At 42.1% G+C, this 16,129-nt stretch overlaps 1 protein-coding gene across 6 annotated transcripts in view; it reads left to right on the plus strand.

The window, feature by feature from the left end:
* Positions 1–16,129, plus strand: part of EBF1 (EBF transcription factor 1) — a 394,943-nt gene that overhangs the window by 235,103 nt on the left and 143,711 nt on the right. For all 6 annotated transcript variants that reach the window (XM_056856959.1, XM_056856963.1, XM_056856964.1 and 3 more), the window contains exon 7: positions 13,529–13,610. In XM_056856959.1, coding sequence (XP_056712937.1) covers positions 13,529–13,610 — 82 coding nt within the window. The remainder of the gene's footprint in view (positions 1–13,528; positions 13,611–16,129) is intronic.

A 16,129-nucleotide genomic window follows, 5' to 3' on the forward strand; every position in this document is an offset into this window, starting at 1 on the left:
CACATAGTGCCTGGCTGGAAGCCTACCAGCATGTGCTGGAACAGCAGCAGAACAGTGAGTCCTCGCAGGAGGAGGACTGAGAAGCCGGATGCCAGAAAAGCCTCAGCTGAACAGCCTAGGGTTGAGGAAGCAACATAGTGCATACCTGAGCAACCTGCTTCCTCCCACGCCTGAACAACTCTCTGTGCCTTTAGACCTTGGACTGGCTGTTTGGACCTCTGACTCTCCGTGACCCTCGACTTTGAACCAGCTACCTGGACTACGAACTGTAACTCTGATTTGGCAAGTACTGGACTCTGATTTCTGGCTTTGACAAACGGACTTGTTCTTTGGACTCTGCTTTACCCTCTCCCTGCTGTTGCCAACTGCCTGGAGCAGTATCTCAGAGACACTGCAAATGGAGACCTGAGCATTGGCAGCTAGCCAGCACAATGACTCTTACTCCACATGGATCCCATGACCCTGGGAATAAACTTTTCTGGGGTAAGAAATGGCTGGTGGGGGAGGGAAAAGCCAAGAAGATCAGTAACCATCTTCACTTAGTGCTAATGGATTGCAGGACCAAACCCAATGTCTTCCCACTCTTCCTGACAGTTGCCACACCCACAAACTGATGTTCACTCCTTGAGGAAAATCATAGCAAAAGCCAGCTGGGGAAACAAAGATTAACTTAGGGTAAACTGATGCATATATTCTATTTCTGAACCATTTTTATTCTTATTTTGTAATTCTATATCTTTGTATGCCACATAAACTAGTTGTATGGCTTTTTAAAAAAAATCATAATGCTAAGCATACTTGTGGGAATGCTGTCCGCTTAGAAGGGTATGAAAATCTTGGCACAGTTCTCAAATGAAGTCTGAATTTCGTTTGAAGCGTTGCATTGCTTGAAATATGGGAACTGAGGACGTTGGGGGGAAAAGGTTGTGGAATTAAAAATTGATGCACTGTGTTCCAGTGAACTGAGCATACTGAGGCCTTTAGAAAAGGAACTTGAAAACTTGGGTGAAACAAGCAATGACTAGAAGAAGGCTGCCTCTGGGCAAGACTAGCTTCTGCTTCAGTGATTAGCTGGGTTCTTCGCAACTTTTTCAGTGCTGAAATAAAATTTTATTTATACCCACAGTCATCAGTTGCGCCCTTCATAAAAGTAACATGAACTTTCTGTTCTTATCTCTTCCATCGTGAAGACCAGCTTGCCCATTGTGACATGGGGGGCGTACCTTAGGTGCTACCTAACAAAGTTAAATTCTGGCTGTGTTTATTACTGTCATGTCCAAGCTGTGGGCAAACCACCTGTTGATGCATTCCTTAACTTTCTTCATTAGCCAATTAGTGCAGTGTGTACATGCTCTGGCCCTAAGGTAGTAATTTTTTCCTAACTTGAGAAACTATTACAATGCGCGTACTGATTATTAATCAGCCACAACTCAAGAGCTTTAAAATGTCTACTGAGATAAAGAGTCAAAGAAAAAAAGAATACGTGTTTGGCCCTGAGCTTAGAATGCTCTGAGCATCAACTGCAGTAACTCTCTTGTAGATGGCATGCAAAAACCAGATGTAGTTCCAAAAAAGAAAGAATGAAGAGAAGTTAATCTACATAAAGAGATCAATGCCTTTTCCTCTCTGAACATAAAATCCTCTGCTCACCCTCAACTTCAACAGGCAGAGGTTGAAGAATGGCCACTGCCATTTGGAGGGATGAGTTTTGCTTCTGTCATTGATTCTCATCTTTCTGTAAATGAATTGGCACTATTGACTTCTATGAGAAGAATGCACAAGGCTTTATTCAGAGACTATTTGTTTAGGACATTCATATGCTGCTTCTTTGGCGTTCTGCTTGAGGCAGCTTACCAGTTAACACCCCTATAAAATAATTAAAAATTATATATTATAAATATGAAAACAAGCCAGGAGCTTTAAAACATCATAAACAACCACTGAGCACCTTAAAAATCCATAAAACAGACCTGAGACCAGAAATGGGTCAGAAAACAGCTACAAAGAGGTAGGTGCCAGGCAAGCCTCAAGGGGGAGGGCATTCCAAATATGAGATGCCACCAGTGAAAATGCCCTGTATATCATCACCACACACCTTACCTCTATAGATAGGGTTGCCAGACCCCTATCAGGGGTGGGAGATCCCCCACTTTGGGCCCCCTCCCCCCAGCACAGTCCACCTTCCAAAGCAGCCATTTTCTCCAGGTGAACTGATTTCTATTGCCTGGAGCTCAGTTGCAATAGTGGGAGATCTCCAGCCACCATCTGGAGGTTGGTAACTCTATTTAGGGCCCAGATCTACCTTTCCTTCCTCCTGGTGACTAAAGTGCTATCTTTTTTGGGGGTGGGGGCTGTTCCTGCATTTACCCACTGCACACCCCAGCCTGGGATACTGCAGAATGTAACCGACACCTCTTTAAAGACTTGCTGAAGGTGGCTGGCAACATAAATAATAAAATCATAAAAAATAAAATCATTAAAATTAATAAAAAATAAAATCATTAAAATCAATAAGTATTTAAATTGCCAAATAAAATACAGAGGCATACAAGAACATAAAACCCAGAGCATAAAACACTTATTTATTGCAATTTTTAGGCAAAAAAGTAAAAACAATAAAAAGATAATTGTTAAAGCAATTAAAAAGTTAAAGTTCCTAGTTAAAATACTTGGTAAAAAGGAAAGTTTTAGCCTGACAGCTAAAAGAAAGCAGGCTCCTGGCAAATCTCGAGGAGAAAGCACTCCACAGTGAGGTGCCACTTCTGAAAAAGCCCTGTCCCTGGTTGACACTCTCCCCTCCTCTGCAAGAGAGGGCATAGAGAGCAAGGCTAGTGAGGAGGATCTTAACTGGTGGACTGGATAGCATAACCTGTTTCCTTCCATACAGGTCAGTGGTGTTGAATTCTCTTTGGTTTCTTTTTTTAGATGTATGGAACTCATTTGTATAGAATGAAGTAGAGAGAACCCATCTTACTGAGAGACACTTTGCTGGTAATAAACTGTGGAAGTGGTGGTAAGGTCACCAAAAAGAGTGTTGGCACAGTTTTTAGTGGAAATTATTTGATGAAAAGAAATATGAATAGGATCATAGTTGACGTTTGCAATTCATGCACACTTTGCCGATGCCTCATGGAACCTAATCGGACTTACACTGAGGTAAACATGCACAGAATCAGGATATAAATAAAACAGATCTTAATTGGCTTCTGCAAGAAGCTGTTTTATGCCATGTTATGTACAACATGGGTTCTGAAGATTTATTTTTCCTGTTGTGATCTTGTCACAAAGAGTGGCTAACACTGATTATTGATTTAAGAGCCGTGTATAAGCCAGCTGTGAACATGTGGGGAAGAGGAAACTTTCCCTATGTCTATATTTCATTTCTGTGTACAAACTCATGCTGATAAATATCTGTATAAGCTTTCAATTTACCTTTTATAAACAGGGGGCACCACATAAACTCTTGCTTGTACATATAATGGCCCTTGGGACAACATTCACACTGCTGAGAAAAAGGTCAATGTGAAAATGACATATAATTTCACCCTCAAATTTAAAGTTTTAGTATATTAAAATTTAATTCTGAGGTTTCTGGTGGCATTTATTTTGGTCTGATATTGGGTCAAATTACCTTTAAGCAATGATAAAGAGAAAACAAAATAAGTACACAGTCTCTCTGTGTGTGTGGGGGGGAACAGACTATTTGGACGGCTTTAAATTATAATGTTCAGCCCTACACCAAATGGTCTCAGAACACTAGTAGAAAGCTTACAGTGAACTCGTACCACCTATTTTCCACAACTGCTGAGAAACATGACCTGCTTGACAACAGGCAGAGGCCATATGGACTTCCTTAATCCTCAGGCCTGGTTTCCGTTAAGAGTACCAGGTTAGACTTCTCCTCAAGAATTAAACCGTTGTAATGGCAGGCAGTGGCAAACCACCTCTGAACATCTTAAAACCCTATGGGATTGCCATAAGTCAGCTGTGACTCGAGAGCACAAAAAAAAAATCATAGATAGGTTGCTGGCAGTGCTTTCTGAAAGTTGATTGGGGTTACCAACCTCTTGGCAGAGCCTGGAGGTTGCTCAGAATTACAAATGCTCTCCAGACTATAGAGAACAGTTCCCCTGGAGGAAATGGCAGTTTTAGAGGGTGGACTCTATGGCACTACATTCCTGCTGAGGTCCCTTCCCTCCCTAAATCCCACCTTGCCCAGGTTCCACCTCTAAGAAGTTCTCAAACTGGCATTGGCAACCCTAGACCTGAGGTCCAGGAGTAGGCCAGAAAAAGCGGAAGAACTCTCAGTAGCTTAAACCCCCCTCCCCGCCCAGTTTTGGCATATTATATCCCTTTGACTAATAAGGCAAACTGAGTATAAAATATTGTCGAAGGCTTTCACGGTCAACCTACAAGAACCAATGAGTATAAAATACTTCACTGAAAATATACCATATATACAAAACAAATCATGCAGATTCCTTGCCTTAGAAAGTACTAGAAACATACAAAACAGGAACAGCAAAAATGCTAGTAATTAATAGTCATGATGAGAATATTAAAACAAAAGTGAAATTTAACCCCCCTCTTTCCTGCTTCTACAAGAGAAAAAACTGAACTGCACCCACTCTTACTACCCACCTGGGTACCATGTTGAAAAGCAGTAGAATGAAAAGGTAATGGGGAGAACTCTGTAAACAGTATCCAGCCTGGAACACATGAAAACAGTATGTCACAGCTGTATTCCACCTTAGAGATTTGAAGGTTGCTGGTACAAACCTTCTGCAAGAGAATTCCTCATAATTTAAGGCTGCTTATCTCTCTGACATTTTCATAATGCTTTGAATAGGTAGGATTGTAGCTTTCCTCCTACCCTAATCAGATTTAAGCCAGCAGCCAATACTTACTCTGTGGAATCACCACAGGCGTCACAGACTCTGGCAGCCTTTCAGTTGTCATATTGAAGAAAATCTTCCTGCTTCATCTTCTAAGTCCCTTCAGGGTGACAACGGAGAACAGTTTCTCCATCAAAGCAGTGACAAAGCTGTGCCATGATCATTGGACCCAGCTGTCTCTTCCTGGGCTCCAGCATCCACACACTCCTAATTGTCCTGTCCCACATTCTCAGGAGAAGCTGGTCATGGTGAAGGGAATAATTGTACTGGAACCCAAAGCTGAGTGAACTAACAATCACTTGATATAGCAAATAGCTCTTTTGAAGGTGTATTAGTGTCTCGTTTCCAGTGCTTTATTTCAAGAAAGAAAAAAAAACACGATACAAGGGCTTTGGTCTTTCTGAGCTAAAAGCCACTTAAAAACAGAGGTATGAGAAATCTTTGTAGCTTTCTTGAGGTCACTATTATCCATTCTTCACACTTAGTGTGCTCCCTACTTCTCTGAGTATTGAGAAGTTCAAGAGGCAGCACTACCTGGGTCGTTTCCCTTTGGAGGAGGGAGCAATGAAGATATGGCATTTTTTTTGTATTTGCTTTATTTACAAATGTATGTGAAGGGCAGTAGATCCAACCCTCCTTCCCCCCCCCAAAAAAAAGACACCTAATGAAATATATCATGCGCTCAAGGTGCCTGAGCCAGCGTGGTGTAGGGGTTAAGAGTGGTGGTTTGGAGCGGTGAACTCTAATCTGGAGAGCCGGGTTTGATTCCCCACTCGTCCACATGAGCTGCAGACACTAATCTGGTGAACCGAGTTGGTTTCCCCTCTGCTACACATGAAGTCAGATGGGTGACCTTGGGCTAGTCACAGCTCTTAGAGCTCTCTCAGCCTCACCTACCTCACAGGTATCTGTTGTGGGGAGAGGAAGGGAAGGTGATTGTAAACTGGTTTGATTCTGCCTTAAGTGGTGGAGAAAGTCAACATATAAAAACCAACTCTTCTTCTCCTTCTCACTCTTTGTGCTCTTCTTTGTTTCTTTCAACCTCAACACACACACAAACTCCTGCTCCCTCCCCCTTGTCTGTGATGGATTGGCACCTTCCTACTCTGATAGATACTTCATGGAGCTATCAGTGAGCCACTCCTTAACAATTGACACTGACTGAGAAAACATCAGCTTAACCGAGCAATAATCAGCTAGTATCTGTTGTATTATGGTTGATCCCCAGCATTGAAAACTGTTGCTGAGGGTGAATCTTGGTATGCTGTAGTGCAAACTGAGACTTGTTGTTCCCTATTCATCATGTTTCTGAATCCTGAATCTGCAGGCAATGTTAGATCACCTCCCATGAAATGATGTAACTTACAAGTTGTCATTGCGCCTAGGGAATGTATACTTCAACATTTCCACTGCCTGTGGCTTCCCCCCTAGATCCGTGCGACTTGCATGATAAATCTGTGTACGATTAAATGAAAGGTTTAAAGAAGGAACATAGTACCCTGAATACTTCATCAAACTCAATGACTTTCTTTATGACCTATTAGCCAATGACCCAGCTCTAACCCCAAACCTTCTTTCTCCATCCAATCACATCTCCAGTTGCTTTCTGATATTTCCTCTAGGATTTCTTAAAATGGTTTCAAGCTTAATAACCAAGACTATAAACATCTCATTTTTCTTCTCAAACCTTCTTTTCTTTTTATATACCCTTTATACATATTGACAACATTGCCATCCACATGCAGAAAAAACTTGGCATTATTTTTGACCTCTCATGGTTGACTTTCCTTTGTTGCCAGGTTATATTGCTTCTTCCTTTACAACATGGCAAAAACATAGCTTTCCTTTTCTGTACCCATCAGTGAAAACTCTGGTTCATCTTGTGGTAATCTCTCATCTTGTCTACTGCAAAATTGACTACTCCTCTCTAGTTTTCTGTTGTGGTATATTGGACCCATTGAACTCTAATCAGCACACTGCCATCAAAAGTCGCTGACCTATTTCATCATTCTGAACATGTGACAGCCCTCTTTAAATCCCTACACTCTCTGATTCTAGAACCAGGGCAGACTTATCCTTCCTTACTCCACCTCCTATTGAAAAGAAGCCTAAATACATTAAGATAGAGTGGGTGCATAATCTTCTGCTTTTATTCCCACAACCACAAGTGTATCTGTTTTATTTCAAGCATCATTTCTATAATTCTGAGTAGCTTATAAAAACAAAAGCTGATTCCTCCGTCACTGAAATAAAAGTATGTTGCTTCAACAAATGAAAAAATGCAAAGAAATGTTCTTTGTTGTTTAGCCACACACAAACCCTGACTCTCATGAATGTCATATACAGTTAGCATGATAAATCTTAAATCCATCTCTCCTCCTTCCACATTTGCATAGGATGTCTGAAATGCATTCTTGCCTCAGTCTAAAGATATTTTTAACTCTTACATCAATCTCCCCTTCTTGGTAATCTATTCCTTTAGGGATGGGAGGGCCAAAGTGGTCAGCTGCTTGGCTCCTGCATTCTGGTACACTCTGAAGAATTCTCTAGCAAAATCTCTGGGGCAAAGCAGGCTTTTCCCCAAAGAATAAGGGCTTCTGAGAGACTTTGCCACATAAGGGCCTGTTGGAGGCTCAGAGCAGGCATCAGTTGACAGGGAAATCTTTGCCTCCCAACAGATGGTCAGGCTTTTCATTTCAGTAGGCAGAAGAGTGAGCTCAGGATTCTGCCAGCATTCCACACTACAGGGCCAGCTTAGGGCAAGAGGGATCTAATGTCCATGCTCTTCATAGCTGCTGAGCTAAATGATGAACTGTTGACAGCAGAGCCATCAAGCGCTCATCCTCAAAATGTAAGATCCTGAACTCCACTTGCCCCACCAGCATTTCGTTTTTCTTTGGTAGAATTAATGTCCTGTTTGCTTGTCTCTCAAAATCCATTTTGGCATGAGTACAAACCCACCACTTGGTGGTACGCAGTTGTCTGGAGTCAGGATGCCAGGATTTGTGCTGACAGTTTCTTCAACACATTCAGAGTCAAGCTGTCACAGCTGACCATTAGAGACTTAAAAAGATACACATATACAACAGAAGAGCCAGCTTGCAGTACCAGGATTTACTTGATAGGACGATACAGTAACTTGTGCCTCTCTTTAATGTAGTGTAAACAGACAAAACCCTTCCAGAACCCTGTTCAACTGTACCAGGGCTGCTTTGGGAAAAGTGTCTCTCTCTCTCTGCACATATGCACTCATGCACACACACAAACACACATTAATGTATTTGCTATATTCTTTCTCTCTTGAATGCAAAGATATCCCCCTTTAATTTGAAAAATAATCTACTCAGCTTTTACTCATATTTTAATTGCATTAATGTTTGTCTGTTGCTTACACATTTGTTCTACATTTTCTTCAAGGAGCTTAGAGTGGCATACAATGTTCTTTCCTCTTCCCCTTAATCCTCAGAACAAACCAATGAGGTTAGATCGAGAGAATCATTAAGCCAAGGAAGCCAGGGAGCTTTACAGCTGACTGGGGCTTTGAAACTGGGTTTCTTCAGTCTTGGTCTAACCACTACATTATGCTGTCTGTCCAGTGACTGAAAGTTTTTCAAAAATTTTGTACAGTTCCTGGTTTGTTCTAGGACTAGGTCCTTAACAGATAATAATATTACAATGGGAAAAAAGCCCCAACAAGGTATAAATTCTACTGGCATAGAAGAGCTAGCACTATATTACAGCCATTGGATGTAAGGGTTTACCTGATATCTATCAAGGGCTCTTTTGCTCTTGACACGCCAGCTTCTTTTTGCCCTACATGCATTGCTGCTCAAGTATTACCTTGTATGTGACACCAGCCTCTCCCAGAACATAGAAAAGCTATTGCTTGTTTGTATACATGAATGGTATTGATTGATAGTTTGTTTTAAACATTTTAAGGTGCATTTCCACTCCAACATAGGGTACCCAATGTCACAAACAATACAAATATTAAAACAAATTAAAAACATAAAAAACATAACACATCAATAAACACACGAACAGGAGAAAGGGTCAGTGAAAATCAGTGAGGGAGTGTCAGACGAAACAAAAAGTATCATCTGCTGACAAATTTCCCTGGGGAAGGAATTCCATAATTTTTGGTGCCGTAACTGAGAAGGCCCTTTCCTGGGTGGCCATCCAGCTTTTATTGAGCTGTAGGCATGGTCCACATTTGCAACAGAATGAGGTGGTACAATGGGGACCTGGAAAGAAATGGAGTGACTGCAGAGTAAGTGTAATATGCATAGTGTACCTAATTTCCAATAGTAATACTGCTACAGCACTATACAAACACATTTCTACTTCATTTCATTGACTATCTAGGCCTCTGTCGTTAGTAACTTTAGGGCCATTACCTGCATGATCAATAATGGTTGTTGATCCTGAGTACAAACCTGTATATAAATCTCAGTGGATATATTACAGGTAAGTTTTAATACCTTGCAGAGGCCAACTCACAGGAGCACAGCAGGATGCAGCATAAGGAGGTACAGCCAGAACAGGAAATTTGAAAAAATTCCTTCCACTTTTGCTTTTCTTGCTCATACAAGAGAGAAGGTGATTTCTGCTGATCCTACATCATGCTGAAGTCCCAGTGTATTTCGGAGGGTCCTCCTAACACCGGGGGAAGCTTTTGGGAAGGCACAAATTGGGTTGTCAACCTCCAGGTGGGGCCTGGAAATTGCAACTGATCTCCAGACTGTGATGCTCTTTTCCTCTGGAGAAAATGGCTGGTTTAGAGAGCAGATTCCATATGGCATTATACCTTGCGGAGGCCCCTCCCCAAATCCTGACTTTCCCAATCTCCACCCTCAAAATCCCCAGGAATTTCCTAACCTGGAGTTGGCAACCCTAGCACAAGGGAATGCATGGAGAAAAGGGGAGAGATGTTCCATGAAGTCCTTACATGCATGCTTCATAGAGTTCCCTACCCCAATTAGTTTTACAATGAATCACTCTTTCCCAGCCACCTAAAATAGCAGGATGGACTCATATAAATACTCCAGTTGTCAAAACAACTTTTTTTAACCACAAGGATTCTTTCAATAATAATTATTGCTCCTTTTGCCTATTTAGAATTCAAAGAAAAAGTGAAAAACTGAAAGTTCTGCACCATCTGGCCCATTTTGATGACTGGGAGTTGTGCAAAAGGCTGCAGATATATCCCCTTACACATGTATCCCATTTATTTTGGTGGTATTTATATTTTATGTGCAAGAAGTTCCTGATGGATTGTGCCCGAAGGAAACTGGCTTGAACATGTTGATTCAACGGTTATCACAAATATTTTATGGCTTTCTCTAGCTGTGCTGAATGTGGTTGAGTTTAGTGAAGACTAGTCTACAACGGATTCTAAACAAAAGGTTGATACGTTTTTATTTTTAAGGAAGAAGCCTACAGACTAGCCAACTGTTCCTCAAGGTATTATTTTTATGGCCCATTGATGCAAAACACTGAGGAAAACATTTTCTGAAGGTTTTATCTCTTTGACTTGTAAAATACAGTTTCTCCTCTTGAAGAAATGTGTCAGGGTCATGGAACTACTTCAATGATTTGTGCATAGTCAGGAGCTCAGAAATATACAGCATTTAACTATTTTGTTTCCACTGACTTCTATAAACTAAGCTATGGCTCAGATTCTTCCCCTCAGTCTTTTTCCCCTTAGAGGGGCACAGCTTGAATATTCACTGTTCGCCATTTAGGCTTCCATAATAAACTTAATTCAGCTGATAGTCATTTACAAACTAATTGGAAATGTGCCTTACTAACTTAAAAGTGGTTCAGGTTAACTGTTGGGACCTATTGGACAAATTAGACCCTTCCCCATTTTTGTTAGTTCTTTTGTTATTCTCCAATGGGGACTATTCATGTGGCTCAGCCCTTTGTAGGGGTCTCCTTTGATCCTTCAGGTGGTATTAGCTAGAAGGTGGTTATCGCTTGAAGAACTGAAGGCAGTCTGGGAATGGAATATTTAGTTACAGTAGCATCTTCCGTCTAGGGATCCCCAACTAAACAGATGTTCAAAGGAGGAAGTTGATAAGAGTTAGTTGTGTATATGTCTGTTTGTTTATGATTGCATATTAGTATGTGTGGATGTGATTACTGGACTGTCTTTTTGATTAGTGGTGCATTTCCCCAGAAACTACAACAAAATTCCCCCCACCCAACTGTTACTCTGAAGAAGTTTATGAGTTGGACTCAGTATCACAGAACTTTCCCACATTCTCCTTCTTCTAGCAATATTTTCTGATCTGAAGTATGTTTATTCCTGGCGTTCTGGGCAAGACAGGAGGCTGCAGGGGGAGGAGAACAAAGTTTCCCTTTCTGTCTCTTCCGTCAGTGCAGCTCCATTGAGGGGGGAAATTTTTCCCCCTTCTGCTTCCCCACTGCAGCCATCCAACCTGGTCCTGTGTCTCTGAGAGCAAACTTTCTCAGGGACAGAAAGGAGTGGTAGGGAGAGGGGAACGTGGGGAAGATCTGAAATTCTTGTGTCCACAGATCTTGGACAACCTGTACAAAGAGGATTTTCCAGACTGCGTATTTTTTTTTTTTGTGATTTAGGGGGGGAAACCTTGTAAGCTTCAGAAAAGACTCTCAGAATAAAATTTGTGTCGAGATACTGTAACCTTTAATAACTTGATAGCCCTTTAGCCAGTCCCACAGTTTTCTGCCTTTGGATTAATTTGTCTACTTAACACACCAGTTTTTAACACATCTTTTTTTTGGTCTTGGTTTCACACCATTTATGTTCATATGTATTAATTACATGCATGTGCTCATTCTCAGTGTTGTAATATGTAATGTACAAGAGCAATAATCTCCGATCTTTTCATGCCTGCGATGCACCGTTAACTCCAGCATGCAACACAGAACTCTGTGAATATTTTTCTCATAATTCTTCTTTTTCCATTTCTGTTTCTTTTTCCCTTCACATATTATCCCTCTCTCTTTAAAACTCTTAAAAATGACAAAAAGAGGCGGTGGAGATAGGGGCGTCACTGGTGTGTCACACTGTAAGTTGGGCTGTGATCCAGTTTTGGATTTTTTTAAATTTATACTAGTCTTTTGGCCTGGGAGTTTAAAATTTTGAGTTAAGGAATTGAAGCTTAGAGTCTATTTAACCAGTGCTATTTTTGCCTTCTCTGTTGATACGCATATTCATATTTTAAAAGGCACTGTAAGAGTAATACATCAAAAAAAGTAAGTTGGCTATTTACATGGGTACAAATATGCATTAACATGGCACAAATGGTAGAGAAAGAGAAGTTTCAGGTAACTGAACAAAATGTAACAATATTGCTTGCAGTTTGGATTTCAGTAAAATAGATTGTTATATAATGCAGAAAAACATACCAATTTGTCATATCAACGCTGTGCAACTATTTTCAGTTTGAAACAACAATTCCTGAATCTTTAGGTATGAGTGCCATCCATCAGATTTCTTCATTCTATGAGCCTTGCATAAGAAACGTTTCAGAAAGCATGTTAGTAACATTAATAACAACATTGATTTCAGAGGCACTGCTTTGTTCAGAGCTATTGCTGTGACTCAGTACTTTGATGCATTAGAACTGGGTGAGAGCAGTCCATGAGATACATTTAAGCCAGGGGTGGGGAACGTCCGTTTAAGGCCCACAAAATCATTTGGATGTGAGTTTGTTTTGCCAAGAAAAGGAATCTTGTTTCCTCTTGCAGAAGAGTCATTAGCTATGGAGCTGCTAGGACCACCCAAGAAACTGTGTTACCACTTCCCACCCAGGCTGTGGAGAAACGTATTCCCTCTGTACTACAAGAGGGCTGGGGGCGGAAGTGGTGACAATGGAGGAGTTAAAGGGGGCATGGCCAGAATGCGCATGGGGGGGGGCACGTTCTTAGCCAGCGTGTCCTCATTTCATCCCTGCAAGTGGAGGTATCAGGAGCCAGCTGTAGAATCCTGCCCTGACCATGCGGAGCAGGAGCAACTCCGGTGTGCGGCTGGATGGCTACGCCCGGCTGGTGCAACAGACCATCCTGTGCCACTAGGTGGGCAAGTGCACCACCAGTTGGTTGCCTGCCTGCTTGCCCGTGTCCCGGGGGGGGGGGTCATCTGGGGCAGCTGCCTGCTTGGGGCTTGGTTGGTACCCCCTCTCCCTTCTGGTTCTTTCCCCTCTAAGTCCTGCAAAAGACGTGTAGGGTGGGAAAGTGCCGGATCTGGGCATTACTGGACTGGGCTCCTTCGCCTACAAGCCCCGAGCGGCTTGTTGCTCACTCCATCCTGTGTTTGCTACCCTGCCTGAAACTCTCGAGCCCAGCTGGGGACAGAAGAGCTCAAAAGTGAGTCACTGTACATGGTAGACACTCGGAGCTATCTCCGATCGTGTCTCTTGGCTAAATGTTTGACCAAATATAGCAGGCTAATTTTTAGTTGATAATTTTGTATGGCCCACGAATGATGTTACAAATATCCAAATGGCCCTTGGCAGAAAAAAGGTTCCCCACCCCGATTTAAGCAGACTATTTTAAAGAGTTAACAGCTTGCTAGATAAGCCAGAGATATGTTGCACATGTTATGAAAACAGATTTGCTAAGCACAGTCTCTCTTGTTCTTCCAGATTCTTCTTGAAATTCTTTCTTAAATGTAACCAGAACTGCCTAAAAAATGCAGGAAACCCTCGAGACATGCGAAGATTTCAGGTCAGTATCACTTCTTCTTTTGTGATTAATTGTATTTTGAGGATGTGGATTAGAAAGAATTTCAACCAATGTAACCTGGGTAAATAGTTGGGGGTATACTAACAACTGAACACCCGAACGCATGTAGCTGCCTGAGTCAAACCATAGGTCTACTGAGGTCAGTATTATCTACTCTGACTGGCAGTAGCTCTCTGGGGTGTCAACTAGGGGCCTCTCACATCACATGCTACTTGATCCTTTTTAAATTGGAGTTGCCAGGGATTGAAACTGCGACCTTCTGCATGCAAAATAGCAGGACTGGCCAAAGGTTTTTGGGTGCCCTAAGCAAAACTTGACCCTCACTAGAAAGAAAAGTGAGATGTTTGCATGGATCTGTTTGTTGGAAGCTACAGCATGAAGGTGAGCTCCATTGTCTCTAGGAGACAATGAGTGAATGGGGACACAAGCTGCAACCACTGCTAAACACTCCCAGCAAGACTTCTAGTCTTTCTGACCTGGGGCAGGGGAGAGTTTGGCAGTGGCAGCCTGTGGGCAGCTGCAGCAGTGTCCCTTTACTCTTTGGTTACTTCCTAAACAAGTAAAGAGCAAATGGACCCTGTCATGATCGCATGCAAGCTGCAGACCCTGCTAAATGCTCTCTCAAACTTCAGAGATCAGTTCCCCTAGGTTGCTTTGAAAATGACCATCACCACAAAGCCATCAATTCTCCCCTTTGGCCCACCAATCTGTAGTAGCAGAAGAGGGCTGCTGGTGGAAGGTCCCACTAATCCAGGAGACCTGGCAACCCTACTGGCAATTAACGTCAACGATCTCTCTGGAAATGTAGATTTTTTTCCCTTTATGCAAGAAGAATGAGAGCAGCTAGATGGAGGAGAATCTGATGCTCATTTATGGATTGGTCCTTCTGTGCTACAGGCAGCAGGATTCATAACACGTCAGTTCCATAATCCATGAAAAAATGTGTTTCTTATTTCTGGTTCTAAACATAATTTGAGATAAAAGTTCCCTGCTTATTTCAAGCCCATACACAATTCAGTAGGTGCTTGGCAACCCCACTGTCATTTCAGTACCAGACAGATAGAAAAACTGGAACCTTATTTTTGGGCTGCCATGTATGGGTGGTGGGCTTTGTTTGAATTGTGAGTCACAATTTATGTACACCTGACTTGGATGGTTTGGATGGTTACCCTTTACTGCTCTATGGACAGTGCAAAAACAAATATCACAGAGTGTAGACAAAGAGTTGAAATATAGAACAAATTAGGGACAAAGGAAAATGCATAAATAATCTTGTGCCCCATTATGGTCATCCTAGCACCCTGACAACAAAAGGGTATAGTCTTCCTTCCAACACATGTTCAGATAGGACATTTTGCTTTAAATATACAGAAATGAAGACTTCAGAAAGTGCTCAAACAAAGTAAACTCTATTTCTAGGGTTGCCAACCTCCAGGTACTAGCTGGAGATCTCCTGCTATTACAACTGATCTCCAGCCAATAGAGATCAGTTCACCTGGAGAAAATGGCCGCTTTGGCAATAGGACTCTATGGCATTGAAGTCCCTCCCCTCCCCAAACCCTGGCCTCCTCAGGCTCTGCCCCAAAAACCACTCACTGGCAACCCTACCTATTTCATTATTTGCTTAACATGCAGGCCTTCCTGTAAGGAAGAGGCACTATCAAACTAAATTAGGACACTTTGGCCGTGTCCGCACTTACCATTTGCAGCTCCGATTTCTGCGGGGTTTCCTTGCATGTTCCCACTTCATCTCACCCGAAGGATTCCCAGGACATCTCCAGAGCGCAGTTTCTCCACGGTAAGAGGATCCGCTGATAAGGCGAGTTAAAAAAATAAAACGTCCTCCACACTCGGTGCCTTAAAGTGGGAACATGCAATGCGTCCTCAATCCTGCTGCCAGCCAACCCCTGCACTCCCCCCGCCTCCCTTACTAAAGCTGAACCAATCGCCGTCCTTGCTTGGAGCGCCGACTGGGCATGCCTGGAAGCTTGCCAGTCTGGGGATTTTCAAGTGCAGCGGGGAAAGGAGGCGCGGTGGGAACAGGAATTTAAAGGCGGTCTGGATTCTTGTGTATTGGAAGCGTGTGATTTGCGAGGTAAGTTGCTGGTGCGTCAACGGGCTTTAACACACATTGAATAATCCACTTTCAATCCACTTTGCTACTTGATTTTACTGTGTGAAATGGGGAAATCCACTTGCAAATGACTACTAAAGTGGATTGAAAATGCATTATTCAGCATGTGTGAATGCATTAGAATGAACAGTAATTTTACAATAATGAAACACAATGTAGATGTGCATGTTTCAAGTTTGCTGTTGTTTTCACAACAAATGTAAATGAGCCAGACTGAGAGAATATTATAAACACCATTTAACTGCAGGTCACCCACATTTACTTGAATGGGCTCTGGACAATCTTGTTTATTTCTGCATCATCTTAATATGACACAATTCCAGTGGAGTAAGTTCTGACTCACTATTCTCACTAGGGAATAAAATAA

The sequence above is a fragment of the Euleptes europaea genome, chromosome 1 (assembly GCF_029931775.1).
Source record: "Euleptes europaea isolate rEulEur1 chromosome 1, rEulEur1.hap1, whole genome shotgun sequence".
In the NCBI taxonomy this organism is placed as follows: domain Eukaryota; kingdom Metazoa; phylum Chordata; class Lepidosauria; order Squamata; family Sphaerodactylidae; genus Euleptes; species Euleptes europaea.